At 43.4% G+C, this 15,517-nt stretch overlaps 5 protein-coding genes across 5 annotated transcripts; 3 read left to right on the top strand and 2 right to left on the bottom strand.

Annotated features, from left to right (window-relative positions):
- Positions 1 to 2,208: 2,208 nt before the first annotated feature.
- EAF02_004180 (uncharacterized protein) lies at positions 2,209 to 3,028 on the top strand (the record flags this gene model as incomplete). The annotated part of the gene is made up of 2 exons (XM_038900228.1): positions 2,209 to 2,497; positions 2,556 to 3,028. 2 exons carry the CDS (start codon positions 2,209 to 2,211, stop codon positions 3,026 to 3,028), a joined length of 762 nt encoding a protein of 253 aa, XP_038759935.1.
- A 1,745-nt stretch (positions 3,029 to 4,773) lies between these two features.
- Positions 4,774 to 6,603, bottom strand: EAF02_004179 (uncharacterized protein; the record flags this gene model as incomplete). The annotated part of the gene is made up of 4 exons (XM_038900227.1): positions 4,774 to 5,426; positions 5,481 to 5,573; positions 5,633 to 6,391; positions 6,453 to 6,603. The coding sequence occupies 4 exons, from the start codon at positions 6,601 to 6,603 to the stop codon at positions 4,774 to 4,776; spliced, it is 1,656 nt and encodes a 551-aa protein (XP_038759934.1).
- A 1,253-nt stretch (positions 6,604 to 7,856) lies between these two features.
- EAF02_004178 (uncharacterized protein) lies at positions 7,857 to 11,498 on the bottom strand (the record flags this gene model as incomplete). The annotated part of the gene is made up of 1 exon (XM_038900226.1): positions 7,857 to 11,498. The coding sequence occupies one exon, from the start codon at positions 11,496 to 11,498 to the stop codon at positions 7,857 to 7,859; it is 3,642 nt and encodes a 1,213-aa protein (XP_038759933.1).
- Positions 11,499 to 12,636: 1,138 nt separating this feature from the next.
- On the top strand, positions 12,637 to 12,901 carry EAF02_004177 (uncharacterized protein; the record flags this gene model as incomplete). Its single annotated transcript, XM_038900225.1, has 2 exons — positions 12,637 to 12,757; positions 12,816 to 12,901. 2 exons carry the CDS (start codon positions 12,637 to 12,639, stop codon positions 12,899 to 12,901), a joined length of 207 nt encoding a protein of 68 aa, XP_038759932.1.
- Positions 12,902 to 13,481: 580 nt separating this feature from the next.
- EAF02_004176 (uncharacterized protein) lies at positions 13,482 to 13,688 on the top strand (the record flags this gene model as incomplete). Its single annotated transcript, XM_038900224.1, has 1 exon — positions 13,482 to 13,688. One exon carries the CDS (start codon positions 13,482 to 13,484, stop codon positions 13,686 to 13,688), a length of 207 nt encoding a protein of 68 aa, XP_038759931.1.
- Positions 13,689 to 15,517: the final 1,829 nt, after the last annotated feature.

Here is a 15,517-nt window from a genome sequence, read left to right as displayed (position 1 = left end):
CTTTGTTTTACACAGGAATGCAACAAGCATGCATGCAAATTTACCAATTGATCCCGATTGGCCTTGAAATCTTTGGGACACCATGCCACGATGAAATTTCAGGTCGGACTGTGAGGACAATGCTATCTGAACAAGAGTGAATCACGTAACCACAGCTTGAACTCAGTCATACAGTCTTCAACTATACATCAGATGTCTAGTTCATAGATCGCTGGTCGATGTTACTTTATTCGAAACTGATGAGACGAAGTCCCATCGCATCGTGTCGTGAAAAGAATATGCCAACATGTTATACTCTCGACAACGATTCAGTTAGCCCCTTTCTCATTTCCAGTGAAGCGGTCGATGCTGTGAACGTCACCAATTGTTGTTTATATATTTAGACAATATCACTCATCGCCTGCCTGTGCATAAATGGTCTGATTTGTTTGGATAAACAACATCCGCAGATTTTGGCGAAGCTTCTGTCAAAAATCTCGAATTGACGGACACTGACTTTTCAAAAGCTTGACTCACAAACCATTGCTGGAATGGACGGATGCCAAGGATTCCGTGGTATATCGCTCGTATCTTGCCATTCGCTCAGATGGAGGGTTTGTTTATGAAACGCCGTTTCTGTGCTCTTGTATCGAAAAGCTAATGGTGGGTGGACTCGGCAGTAGCCTAGCCGGTATCTTTAGAGCCTTCCATGGGCTGAATTTTGGTGAATCCTGATTGCTTGATGAGAATATGCGATAAAGTCCAGCGCCCATTTGTCCTCGGTATTGGCGACGGCGTCAACGACATGCGGTCGTCTACTATCAATATACCTCCTACTGCGCCTCTTTCATCTAGCATATTTGCTGACACTGGTACTATCACGGGCCACAGACAGCCAACGAATGTCATAACTATAGAATTTGTGAAACGAAACATTGAGATGAAGGCAATAGAATGCTTAGGGAAATTGAAGAGTAGCGCGCGGTACTTTCAAACACAAGGTATTCCAATCTACTTTCCATATCAATAGGATCAACCATCATTCTCTTCTGGCTTAGAAACCAGCATCCAGCAATCCTGCCAACCATCAAAGCGTTCCCTTAATCTTCGTGTTCCCGAAAAAGAGTTCCGAATGATTGGCGCAAGGTTTTAAACGCTCGGATTTCAGGGGTTTCATCAACCAAACGAAAAGCTTAACCAATTAACCTTAGCGAGTTAGCCTTACCCCAAATCTCGACATATTGTATCCATTTCTCAAATCTTCTTTCAACCGTAGATGAACCATGGAGTAACATATCATGATGCCATTGGATACCAGCAGGAAGAAATTCAAATCTACTTTTAATTTGCATTCACGTTGGCACGAAATGAATTTGATTGCCTGCAGCGAATTGGTGATACGTATCGCCGATATGTTGATCCTGGCTAGTAGTCAACCTCATTTCCATCACTCCCAATCTATTTGACATGGTGATCAATTTCAGAAGAATCAAGGCTAGGAGGTCGTAGCAACGAAATGATGAAACAAGCAGAATCTGCAAAAAAAATCCAAAGTAATTCCCATACTATCTACCTCCACCAAATTGAAACAGCCTTGCTATATTGATTCTGATGTACCGGCCCCGATCGTCTTTGCTCATCAGAAAAGAAGTAGTGAGAGCGGCCGTGGCTTTCGGGCCACAATCAAAGTGTTTGAATTGCGTACAACTTCAGCCCACTATTTCCAACGCTTGTACCTGCAGATATGCCAACGATTTGCTGGATAAAGAATGGCGCAGCAAGTTTCCTGCAGAGGATATGCACCTTCAAGAGCTTTGTGGAACGGTAGGGTAATGTTTGGCAAGGCTACCTAATCCACTATCCAAATTTGATCTTTGTAGAGTGAATCCTTGGGATGGCACGATCGATCCACAATCTGTGATTCATAAACCTTTGTTCCCTCCTCTCTTCAAAAAACTTAGTTACTTATCTACTACCTTCATTCCTCAGAATTATAATTCTTCACATAATTTCTTCAATACTCTCTTGAGTAGTGGAACACTTTCGCTTTGGACACTATTCACATCTAACGTCACTTCCCTCTTAATGTGAGTCTTTATTTACACGCGAAAGCTTCTATGACTTAAAACAGGTACTGACCTTCCTTCTTCAGTTCAACACTTTTCATTAAGAGAATTTCCTGGCCGTTTAAAAGTTTCACATATACCTAAATCTCGTCTTACCCTCAAGATGCAATCAAAAATGATCTCATCAGTTCTTGTGACTGTACTCCTCAGTCTTGCGCAAGCGCAAACAACAACCTTCCCAATAACCGGTACCTTGGGCAACGCGACTATCCCCGAAAACAATCCAGTCGGTCCAATCTATGTCGCAACTCTTCCAGACATGGAGTTCTTCAACCCTGATGACCCACGCGGTAATATCAAAGGATCTGTCTCCGCAACTGCCAACCCTGATGGAATCGGTGTTCAATTCCAAGTCCAGTTCTCTAACCTCCCCACCAGTGGTGGACCATTCGGTAAGTACTTTGCATGATTAGCCATCTTCTCATTTCCCCTCGCTAACACCAACTTCAGTCTACCATCTCCACGCGCATCCCGTTCCCTCAGACGGAAACTGCACCGGTACCCTCGGCCATCTCGATCCTTTCCTCCGCGGCGAAACCCCCGCTTGCAACTCCTCCCTTCCACAAACCTGTCAAGTGGGTGATCTCTCAGGCAAGCACGGCAAAGTCACTTCCGATCCCTTTCAAGCCTCTTACGTCGACGAGTTTGCTTCAACACTCGAAGGCTTGGGTAGTTTCTTCGGTAATCGCTCATTAACGGTTCATTTCGGAAACACTACCCGAATCACCTGTGCCAACTTTACCTTGTTGGATGGTGTTGTAGGAGGTGATTATGAAGGAAGTGCGAACAGCACGAGAGATGGAGCGAATGGAACTGCTACCAGCACTGGAGGACCTGCACAATTCACCGGCGCGGCTGGAAAGATCAGTGTTCAGAGCAGTTTGATAGCTATCATGGGTGCTGTTTTGGTGTTCGCACTCTGAGCAGATGATATTTACATTGATATTTCAAAGAAAAAATCATGATGATAATGTGGAGGAAAAGAGAGACGTGGAGTTTTTGGCGTTCAAGATATCCATTATACCCGGCACAAGGCCTGCTTAATAACTGCAATAATGGAAGAAATAGTTATTTTACAGAGGTAATTGCGAACTGGAGTAGTTAGATAATAGATAGATAGCTGCCTGCTGATTAGGTGGTGATGTGTGCATAATTCAGAAACGTATTGGCTTTGATCTGTCTGGTATCCTGCGCTTGAGAATGCAAATATTTTGTGAGAGGAAATTTGGAGGTATGTACCTATGGATAATTATCATATGTCGGAATAGATTGTATCTACAAAACTACATCTTCCGCATGTCATTCGAGTCTTCGAGATTTTTCAAATGCTCTTTTTATGTACAGCACAACCATCATCCATCATTAACTGCCCATCTCAAAACCTCAATCCCATCTACCTCTCTATATCCACCAAAGTCCCAAATTCCATATCGTTCCTCTCTCCGTCCCCTCCCCACTACCCGCCAAGTATTTCCTCCCTCTTCTCTCTCTCACTTCTTCTCGAAGCAAACATTCCCTTCTACGCATTCTACGCATTCTATCTAAACATAAACATAAACATCCGAAGTCAACAAGCTTCTTAGCCATCTTGGCAATCTCCAACTCTTCACATTTCTTTTCATGCCTATCCCTGTCATTTATTGAACTCTACGATTTGGTGGAAAAGACGGATAGATAGTTTGTTTCGAATCTTGGTATTATGTATCTGTGCTGAATTGAATCGAATTGAATGCTAATGTATTTTTGTTCTATTTTTATCTTGGGTTATTTTTGAAGAAAAAAAAAGAGAAAAAAAAAAGAGATATATACAGAGAAGTCGGAGGGAGTAGTAGAGAGAGGGAGATCATAGTTTGATAGATTTTAGGTTGGGTTGGGGAAAGATAGTATCTGTACAAGTGTATATCTGAGAAAGTTCAACTTCTTCCTTGCATCGAACACTCAGATGTAATCAGGAATCCAAAAATTCTCATTTCGAATAGTGCGGAAACGTGGGATTTTGTTGACTATGACAATGAGAAGTATATGTAGAGATAAAATACACCCTGCTGGCATATCTTTCCAACTTCGGATATGTTTACTTTGATTGTTGGAATATGAAGAATGAGAATGATGCTCTGGTTTACTTCTTTAAAGGAAAGATATTATGATTTATGATTGCTGGGAGAAGTTCTGGTCGGTCGGGCTTTAGTTCTGTCTGTTTACAGAGGAGACATGTGATCACTTTGGGGTATATGGCACAAGTGTTTATTCGGACAATGTCCTACCTTCTTGTTCTAATACGTATGACGGTGGCATGTTTTAAAAAAGGGGATTTCTTTTCCATAAACCATATGTGCATGAAGACGAATGTGAATATCATAGAAAGACGAAAATTATATTAGATACGATGACAATCCCAGTACAGGAAGATCTTTCAGAGAGGAATGTTTGATGACTGGATTAAGGCTGTTGTACAAAGTAAATGTATGTAACATATTAAATCAAATTAACTTATCAAAACACCCTCCGACTCTCCTTCCAACTCTCCCTCCATTTTCCCCACCTCCCCCTTTCTCGTCGACTCCGATCGCCGCCGTAGATTAAATATTAATTGGGCATTTATTTATATATATCAAACTTCCATATCCATATCAAATCCAAAATGTAAAGCGAAGTTAGATAACACAAATTAGCGATTAGCAGTATTCTCTTTCTCAACCAGATGAACCGCTTCCTCTTGCTTACTCTGAGTCCTCTGACTCAAGACTCCTTGTCCAGCCTCAACATCCGCTCCAGTGGACTCAGCACCCATAACACCATTGCCATTCTTTGTCCACTCGGGACTATGTCTTGGGTCTCTGGCGCGAGGATCCGCACACATACGATCAATTGATTCCAAAGACTGCCCCTTAGTTTCATAGATAAAGATATAAGCAAACAAAGCAGATAGGAAACCGGTAGCTCCGAAAATGAAGAAGACTTTGGCCTTCAAATTCGCATTTTCTTCGCCCACCAGATATGGGGTGACGAATGCGATGATGAAGTTCCAAAACCAATTCGAGGCGGTACTGAGAGCAACTCCACGACCACGAAGAGCCAATGGAAACATCTCGCCAGATACCGCCCAGGCGGTAGGACCCCAAGTGCTGGCAAAGAAGAAGATGTGGACTAAGACGAAGACGAAAAGGACCCATTGAGCGGCTTTGTTATCGGTGAGCACAGTGCCGACAATGGCGATGATGAATTCGCAGATAGACATGAAGATGCCGCCATAAATGAGAAGCGGACGTCTGCCGAATCTTTCAATGGTCCAGAAAGAGATAGGGGTCGAGAGAACGTTTACTGTGCTGTGTTAGTTTACGTATTGAGGATTGTCAGTAATTGAACTTCACTTACCAACGTTTGTGATTGTAGCCAAGAGGAAGACACTGGTCAGTCCTACTTGTGCGAAATACGTTGTACCATAGTAGAATATGAAATTTACACCAGCTATAATAATGATTAGAAACATTCTAAGACCACATACAAGGCAGGGAGAGAAGGCTTACTTAATTGTTGCATCATTTGCACCATTGTACCGATGAAAGTTCTATAAAAATTGCTTCCGCGATGGAAACCTCCTGCAAAGAGGTCTTTCCATGCACCATTACCATTTGCACGCTCTATCCTAGTATCCTCAATCATAACCGCATATTCTCTTTCGAGGTATACATTGCCATCAGCGCGTCCACGCAATCTCCTTAAAGCTGCCTTGGCCTGTTCCTCTCTTCCCTTGGAGAGATACCATCTTGGGGATTCGGGGAGAATGAGGATTAAGCCGACAAAAAGAAAAGCTGCAAAGACAAACTGCAACCCAATAGGAATTTGGAATGAGGCGTTACTTCGGATATCTTTGGTACCTTGATTGACTCCTGATGCGATGAGAAGACCGATTGTAATACCAAATTGATAGACACTGATACAGGCACCTCGAATTTTCTGGGGGCAAATCTCGGTTTGGAAAGCAATGATATTGGCAGACACAAAACCGATACCAAAACCAGCGATAGCACGGCCAGCAGCCAGCATACCAATAACAGGATAGGCGACCTGGAGGACGACACCGACGCAGTAGATAGCGCAACCGATGAGGATAGTGTTACGACGGCCCCATCGGTCAGACGAGTAGCCAGAGACAAGGGCACCGAGGAATGTGCCAACGGAAAGTAAGGAAACTATGACAGATTTACCCCAGGTAGGATACATATAGCCCATGTAACCCAATGGATCAGTTGAAGGCTCGCCATAAGCCAATTTGAAGTAGTCCACTGTTATTAAGAGGTGGTTAACATGTTTACACAAATAGATAGAAAATCAGAAACAACTTACTTCCAAGGCAGCCGTTGATGTAACCAGCATCGTAACCGAAGAGGAAACCACCAGTGGCAGGGAAAGAACATCTGAGTTTTTCCGTGAAAGAAATAGGAGGATTGTCATGCGGATGGACATCTCTGTCCTCGTTCGATTTATTGGTTGCCATGTTTAGAATATGTTACAGATATTGAATTCAATTGAAATATAGAGCGGACCGAGCTGAAGGGGGGGTGCTCAGACTATATAGCCATTGGAATGCGGAGATACCCCAGATTGCAAAGTCATCTAATGCCATGTTTTACCCACTTTACCCATATGACGTGCAGCATAAGTGTATGACCTTGATGGTTCGATGAATGAGGGATAATTTTGAATTCAAAGTAGTTCTCCCCACTTGGGGAAACTCTAACTTAATGTCTTGTATAGCACTATGTCTCTTATTGGTGAGCTCTAGGGGACAGGATTTTCGGCCATTGTCTTGGCTCTTTTCTTAGTGGAGGGTTGGCTATAACAGTAATGCCAAATGTAGGCTATTAGGTTAGAATTTGCTGCTGGTCTATTACCTGGAGCTCAACCCCAACACTAGTTTTTAGATATCCAAGTCAAAGAAATGGCTCGAACTACTCCGCATACCTCAGAGAGTTCCGCTCATTACCAGAGACTCACATCTACATTGCTAACCTTCCTGTAATGGATGATATGCTTTGACACCTATCAAAATGCTCGCAAATCTACACAAACATGACAGCTGTACAAAACAACCATCGCAAGCCAAATATGAGTTGACAGATTGTCTTAAAGATACGCCACAACCGTTGGCACTAGCCAAGGTGGGGACAGTTTAGCACGAGCTAAAACGATCGACTTCTGTCAACTGAGTTTAAAGCTAAATGGCTTATAATCTAGGCTTCAATAGTTCATAAACCAAGGGTTCTATAAGAACTTATTAGCAGAAAATAATACTTGGTCAAAGAGGAAAAGTCACATGCGTAAACTAGTAGGCAACTGTAATTGGGCTTTTGCATTACTAACTTTTAGTCCATTGGACGAGTATGATTGGAATGGACAAGAAGATGCACATGTTTCGTAACACCGTCATAGAATAGGTCTGATTGAGCCTTTAGTACTGTGAGTCAATTCGGTATCCTTTCGTAACATTTCACCCAGACCAACACCAATTTCTACATCAGAAGATAGCAACCAAGAGAGAGAGAAAGAAAAAGACATGTATGCCGTGGTATCTGTGCGATAAAAGATGAAATCAAAAGAGGTATATCCAATTACAATAAAAAGAAAGGCGTTACGGTTCAAAGGCCCATAAACGCAAACCGAAAATCCTCCCTCCCTTCCCAAGAGATAAATAAAGAAAAAGGCTCCGTGGAGCTAAGAAATCGTATGGAGCAAGATATATTCCATTCATCATTGGTGACCGTAATATTGCATGTTATGAGGAGAATGCTGTAGATTTTGAGGGGATTGACCATAGGAGGAAGAGCTACCCTGGGCACGACTCATGGGTACTTGCTGAAAGTTGGTCATGGGATCGACACTCAAAGAATCGAAGCCAAATGTATTTTGATCCATCATATATGTTGAAACTGGAGGGGAAGTCGTAACGAAAGGTTGGTTCATTGAGAAACCGATGGCGGAGTGAGGTGTCTGATTAAAATTCTGATTGGATTGGGATTGAAAAGAATTGGGACCGATTGAAGCAAAGGCAGAGTGAGGTGGATGATCAACCTTGTTTTGAATAAAGCTACTGGTAGTGTCGATAGTTCCAAAGGCTGAGTGGGGTTGGTCAATTTTGTTGCTGACAAAGCCGGTATTAATATATGATGGCGTAGGATGATGCATGTTGTTAAGGTTAGCAGAGTTCATTGAGCCAAATTGTCGCGGCTGGTTTGTTTGCTGAGCACTATATGCATTGGCATTGGCATTGGAAAATAGTGGAAATTGTTCACTTGGGTTTCCTTGCGTCATTGGGGTGTGTGTCATTGAGTTTCCAATGACATACGTTGGTGAAGGGCCAGACGTGGAATAAAATGCAGGTTGATGGAAACCGGCACTAAACTGGGGCACCATGGGGATGTTGGGCGAGATGCTTTCCATGCCATAAGGACTTGACTCCTCGAATTTGGTTTTGCCCATTGGAGTTATGGGAGTAAGATTTTGTTCGATTGGGCTGATAATCGTATCAGCATCGACATTCTTCTGGTCAACAAGTTGGAGAATTGGTAAACTGATGTGCTCCATGTGTTTCGCCAGATGAACAGTGAGTTTTTTCCAAGTGGTGAAGGATTTGCCGCAGAATTTGCAGGGCTCGTCCTGTGGTTTATTTGTTGTTTCGTGGTGACATCTTTCTAACATCGCCCAAGCTTGCTCGGTATGTTTGGCCTTTTTGATGGCTGCTTTTGTCTTTTGTTTAGGCTCTGGTAATTTGTGCTCACGAACCAGATGCTGCAGGAAGTTATCCTTTCGATAACAAGGATGCCTGCAATCTTCAATTTGACATATCCACCACTCCAAATGCCTGTGTCTCTCATTCTCATGGCGAACCCAGTCGGCTTTGCGTTTGAATGATTTGGGCTCCCTACACTTATCATATGTACAAGTGAATGGTTGGACATCTTCATGGACGTGCTTTGTCCAATCTGACGGTTTGTGAAACTTCTTGGATTTGAAGCACAATTGACATTCAAACTCTGCGGGAAGATTTCGGGTTGGTGGTAATGGAACACCTTTGGGGAAAGTTTCGCTAGAAAGAGCACCATCACCAGGGTTCGAATCGTCGGAAAAATCCGTAACCAGTTGTAGCCCACCAGCACTACGGTCATGTTCTCGATTCTTTCCCTTGGCATCATATAATGTAGCACTTCCGCCCAATGCGATGCAATGTGGTCTTGCAGAACAGTTTTGATTCATGATGGCTTGCATGTGTTTTACCCGTTGATCAAGAAGATTCTTGTATCGGATTTCTTGCTGATGAGCAATGCGACTGATAAGCCAACCGAACTTTGGATTCATGTCGGGATTTAGCCGCCTTACATGCTCCTTGAAACCTTCATATGTAGGAACAATCGGTTCCGATTGAGTATGTTCCATTCTGATGTCACCCTCATCGCCTTGCTCATCATCTTCATCATCTTCGGACTCGGGCTCAACCTGAGGAGCCAAACTTGGAATAGGTGGGCCACCTTGTTTCTTCCAGAGCTCACCAATAGCAGATATCGAAGTAGCAGATCCGCCTTCTCGAATCGACAGATCGCTCTTACTTCTGGTCCGTCCGCTGTCCTTGCGAAGGAAGGGTAGATTTAGGAGAGGGCTTTTCGGAGATACTGCACTCATAGAGCCATTACGAGTGTGTGGGGTGTGATGTGCACTTGTACCCACCGCAGTTCCGATTCCAGAAATTGCTGCTATTGCAGTATTGAGACTTGGTGTTGGCTTCTTTCCAAAGCTAGATGTTCTTGGTGGTGGCGCTAGATTATTTGAATTGTTTTGCTTTTGCTTAATCTCCATTGAAGAATCTTGCAAGTTTGAAGAGCTACGAGTTCTCTTGTTGAGATTACTGTTACTTCTCACACGAGTAACAGCGCGTTGTCCCAAGTTTGAAAGGTTAGTCCAACGCCCTGATCCTTTCCTTTCTGGCTTAATTGACAATTTTTTGAGGAGACTGCCATCAGCCACGGCGTCATAGTCCATCAGGCTTGGCTCACTTCTTCGTCGCGTGCCCCAAGTTGCTGCACGTGAGATTATTGAGAAAGTGTCTGCGTTTCCATTCCACTTTTGGATGGCATCATTTGCCGTAGCTGGTGCTTGAAAGTTGGTGACTGTCATGTATGGTAGCGCAGGAGCATCGTTGAATTGACGTATTTGGCTCATCAATTTCACGTCGTCATCAGTTGGTGAGTCGCCTTTGATGTTGTAGTAAACTTGCCCATCAAGAAACCTATTCTCTCTAATGCTTGCGGCATCATCCACTGGTGCCAAATTAACTTCAGCCTGCTCAACCTGTACAGCATAAGTCGATTCTCTAGATCTCGGCACATTTGGATCACTGGTTGAATTGCCTCTCTGGCGCCATAAGTGTACCTGTATATTCGTGTCATCGATATGTCGTTGCTCTTCTTGTTCTTTCAGATTAGGAATTTCAGCGCCGGAGAAAGTTTTTCGACTTTCAGGATCTAATCCCGCCAGACCTGTTGTGTCATTCGGACTCCATAGTCCTTCATCATTCCGCAATGCGGTCGGTTTGGAGCTCTGGTTGAAACTCTGGGATGGATATTGATAATCTTCAAAATCGGGTTTCACTGGCTCCCTGTATTGATTCACATTTGGCGCAAAATCGCGCCTAGCCGAAGATTGTTCTTCGGCCCAATGCGAAACAGTCACATGCGGACTGTGGGCACGAAAAGCCATGCCGGTTGGTTCAAACCCTTCAGCGCTCGTGCGACTGCTGCCGCTATTCTCTGGCGTCAATTGCAGTGTATTAAGTGTCGATGTCAATTCTGGAAATGGAAATCCCGATTGATTGATCTCGTTGTCGATCTCTATTTCGTGATGTGTAATTATTGAATGGATCTTATCATTCACCTCGCTTCTAGGGGAGGGTGTATTTGGAATACTTGTATTCTTTGGGCTGAGCGGATAGTTTGAAGCTGTGAGGGCTTCTGGTGATTTTTGATTCCTAGTATTCGAAGATACCTGATGTGTGGCTTTTGTATACGCTTCCGTCGGATATGTTGTAAGATTGGATGGTAGTGAATCTATTCGCTGCACGCCGGCGTCGAAATCCACTCCAAAGAATTCGTCCTCGATTTCGCTATAGTCGCTACCAAATTTGCTGAATTCGGAAAGACTTTCGACTGGTGTGCTACCAATGTTGTATGGACTTGTAGAATTACTGATTGTATGCGATTGATTGTACGGAGACAGGAGAGTAGGGTCAAATTGTGTGTTGGCTATGTGATGTGTATTCAGGCAGAGGGAGTCGGTCTCTTCTCGCGAGTATTGAACTTGAGCATCGACTAGATGTGATGAGATGGAAGTGTATGAAGACATAACGTGTGGAGAATATAGGAGGCTATGTATTTCTTGGGGGTACGATATGTATAAAAAGCTGTGGTCTTCTTATTGTAGGCCTAATCAGCTATAAGTGTGGTCAACAGGTAATGAGCAAGGTACTGGTCATGTTGCAGCCTCGGGGATCGGTGTTGCAGGTATTGCAGGTCTTATATGCAGGTCACAAAACTGCAATTGAGGTGAACTGGTTCGCTGGATGATACCAATGAAGTAGCAATGTGAAATAGTAAGAAATGAATTCGGAATGTTGAAAGTTTGGGGGGTATATGGTATGCGTGTGGATAAAATGAAACTAGCAGTTGAATGTGTTCTATTCGTGAGAACAGATAAAAATATTGGTGATGCGGGTGAGCTGACAGAAAGCAAATGTAAAGGCTCCTGTGAGATAGTATAGGACAAGTTAAAAAGGGATGAGGATGAACGATTGAAAGAGGAGGAGTCGGAGGGGTGAGAGAAAGCCTTTTGCGGGAACTGGGGGGTGTGGTACTAAATCGACAGGACAAGGACTTGGAGCTGAGGGGGCGTGCAGCGATTAACTTTTAGGCGCTAAGGCTAAGATAAGCAGTGTTCCAGGTTCGATACAAGCAGTGAGAGTGCTTGTCCAGTGATGAGAAATCTAATCTAATGGGAAGAGTGGTGGTGGTAGTGGCGGGCGGGCGGGCTTTGTATTTAATTGAGATGAGGTCAAGAAAAAATAGATTTTCTCAAGCATTAACAAACGATGGGAAGGATACTCGTAAAGGGCGAATCCAAAAGTGTTGAAGTTGTTTGTTGTTGGTGTTCCAGAGAGATGGAGATTGATAGCAGAAAGCCTTATTTTTTCTCTAACTTGATCTGTCTATAAATTTCCTAGTTTCCGCGAGCTTCTTTAAAAGCTAAGCAAGATGACAGGGACTTGGTCAACGGGAGAATGAACGGATTCACAGGCCCAGGAACAAGGGCCAGCGATTAAATTCGGAGTTTGACGACTAAATTTAAAAATTTGACGCTGAAGCAATAATAAGAACAATCCAAAGAAAAGCTGGAGTGTGTTAGATGAAAAAGGGAATAGTCTAGCAAAAGACGAGCTGGTGGAGCAAAGTTGAATGGTGGAGGAGGAAGCAAAAATTAAACGACCATGGGTCTTGACTGCGCGCAATCTTCCCAGCACAAATATAAAAAGATAACCAGGCGATCTGATGGATACTGGTACAAAGAGTGGGTTGGTGGGTTGGGTGAGAGTGGAAACGCACAAGTGGGTAGGCACCTTTACTTGGGCTGATCGTGATCAAATATCATCAATTTGGCCATAACTAGAATCATTTGCCATGGGAATCTACAAGGGAATGTTCAAGGGAATGTTCAAGGGAATCTACAACCCCAAAATGATTTACGAGGTATGAAAGGGTCATAAAGCTTCATCAAGGGTGTCGAAAACGAGACATTCTTCAACATTTGTTGGAAATAGAAGTCACGAACCATCCATCATCTTCATGCCTACTCAACTACTCTGTATGGCAAAGTACAGCTCAAGGTATACAAACCCATTTACTGGAGCAAGGCAGACCAAGCATTCATTCATTAACTCAAGCTTCGAATCAGCCCAAAACTTCCAGGTCTTAGTCTTTTCCATGACATGACATGGCAAGTCGGCATAGTACCTAGGTATGATGGGGAAAGCGGCTGTGTACATTTTATGATGTCAGGAACTATTCATCCAAAGCTACCACTTTTTTCAATCGTCTTTCGGAACTTCTATACATTTGCACAGCCAGCAAACGCATCATTCATTCGATCAATCAAACCCAAGCGTACTTCCTTTTTACTTTATTCTTCCTTCCTTCAAAGCCCTCTCATCCCTCCGAAGATGAGCTCCCGAGTTCCTGCATCTAAAGCACGATCCCGATTAAGAAAGCTAATAAATGTTTAGAGAATCCCAATATCTAATTGGTTATCCGTCCAGTAAGGTTACTTTGGGAGGAAATGGGTTGGCTTCATGTTTCAAAAGGCTTAAGTCTTACGGGTAACGATCATCAATTGGTCTTTTTCAAGCGAAAGGAAGGTCTTAACCATGGGGGACCTCAAGATGGGGCCGTAAGCACAAGGGCCGTGGGCGCTTACACAAGACGGAGGAGAAAGTCGCGACCCATTTTCGAGCCATTCTCCACCAGCAAATTGGTGGAATGGTAGAAACCCATCAATCGATATCATCTAAAGCTTAGAAGAAATCAAGAATGGCCAAGATACCAGTTTATATGACATGCCCCCGAGGCCCCTTCATCGTTCGCTTGTCGTAACCGTACAGCCGCCGAACACAAACAAGGTGGATCAGATCGATTCAAAGAAAAAACCTTGGGAGCTCAATCCCCTCGATGTTCACTTTTCAGTTCTTCCCTTGACATCCAATCACAAATTCGAAAAGTTCAAAAAAAAATTGCATAGCCTTGATCTGATAGTATCTAGCAATTCGTCCTTACAATTGAAATGGTCCACCGTAGCCGTTTCTTTCGTTTAGTTCTTTGGCTCTACATCTGACAGTCATCCATCAACAGCCTTGTCCTCCTAGTGATCCATACATATCGTCTTCTAGCTTCCAGCCTGTTTCACAAACAATATGGCGTTCCTGCTGCGGCAAAAGTCCAGAGGACCGAATGCTTCGCCCACCCACACAACGGGCTGAGCATTTCTCTTTCCTTTCACCGAATAAATCTGAGAGGACGAAAAAAATAAAATGGAACGGGATCTAGGATTTCCAAAAGCTGTAGAATCTGGACCCCAATACCGTAGTTCCAAGATTTATTTCTTGAATGGAATCAATGTCTTGACATTCCTCACGAGTACCGTAAGTGGAAAGTTTAGAAAATGAAGGGACATGTCCGCGGCAACTCAACCTCGAGCAAATTTCACGTCATATATTATTTACAGTTACATATTGTTATTATAGGAAATTTCTATTATGATCACATCCCACTTTTTATACGCGTCTTGGTATTTGTCTTCTTGAATCTCTTTTATTTTTACAGTTTTTATCGCTCAAGTGACGATGATGATAAACACTCTTTGCTTTGTACCTGCACTGCTCTTTGACTCGGGAACACGTCCGATATGGAAGGTGCGGGGTAGAACCGCGGCCGGTACTCGGTCAAGAAATGTGTCAATGATGTTTTAACCACCGACCCCACTGCTTCATGATTCACACTTGACAGTCCGAATACTTGATAATGTCTTTCTCATTCTCTCCAGAATTCAGGTTCTCGGGAATCTTCGGAGAATACATGCCGATGGCTTAATGCATTGATTACACAAAATCCTTCCGGGCTCACCGGATACGCACCCGAAGACATAAAACGTGAATCTGGTTGATGAGACGGATCAGTATCCGTGATCGAGTCACTGTCTGGAGGAGAAGAGAATTAGGTGTTCGGTCAACGTCAAACCGCTCTGGCAAATTCTAGGCTCCCTTCATCGCAAGTCTCATATTCGGAAATGTAACTCGCACGAAAACTTCTGGCCTCGTCAGATGTAGGATATGTTCATTCGCCTCCAGATTTTTTCCAATATGAGAAGTATCAGGTAGATTTGATGTGTAGTTTTGGTCCAAGTATCATTTTCAGAGGAGAAGGGGCCGAAGCGACGACCACTGGTGGTGTTAGATGGTGATCTCGACCAAGTCGTCAATCACATACCTCACTCTTTTCTTCCAGTGCATACCCTGAAGCAAATAGCTCTAAATTGGCCATTGAATGTTATCAAAGTGTCTTCGATCATCTATGAATAGTCTAGTCCAAACATCTTTGTAGCTCTGCTTCAATATTCACAGCGTTCCTCGCTCGCAATCTTTGTAAACTCACAGTAAGAATGAAGGTCTTTTTTGTCATCATCTTCGTCCAAGTATCAAGTAGCCAAATCTATCAGTCTATAAAAAACCCCTGCGCCCCAGAAGCAATCATCCAATAGTTTGCTATCAAGTAGACACAGTTTTCACGTCACATCTTACACTCCCATCTTAAAACCCCTTC

This window comes from Botrytis sinoallii, assembly GCF_014898435.1.
Source record: "Botrytis sinoallii strain Bc 23 chromosome Unknown BSIN_006, whole genome shotgun sequence".
Lineage (NCBI taxonomy): Eukaryota > Fungi > Ascomycota > Leotiomycetes > Helotiales > Sclerotiniaceae > Botrytis > Botrytis sinoallii.
Note: the sequence above shows the minus strand (reverse complement) of the source record. Positions and strands in the feature narration are given on the sequence as shown.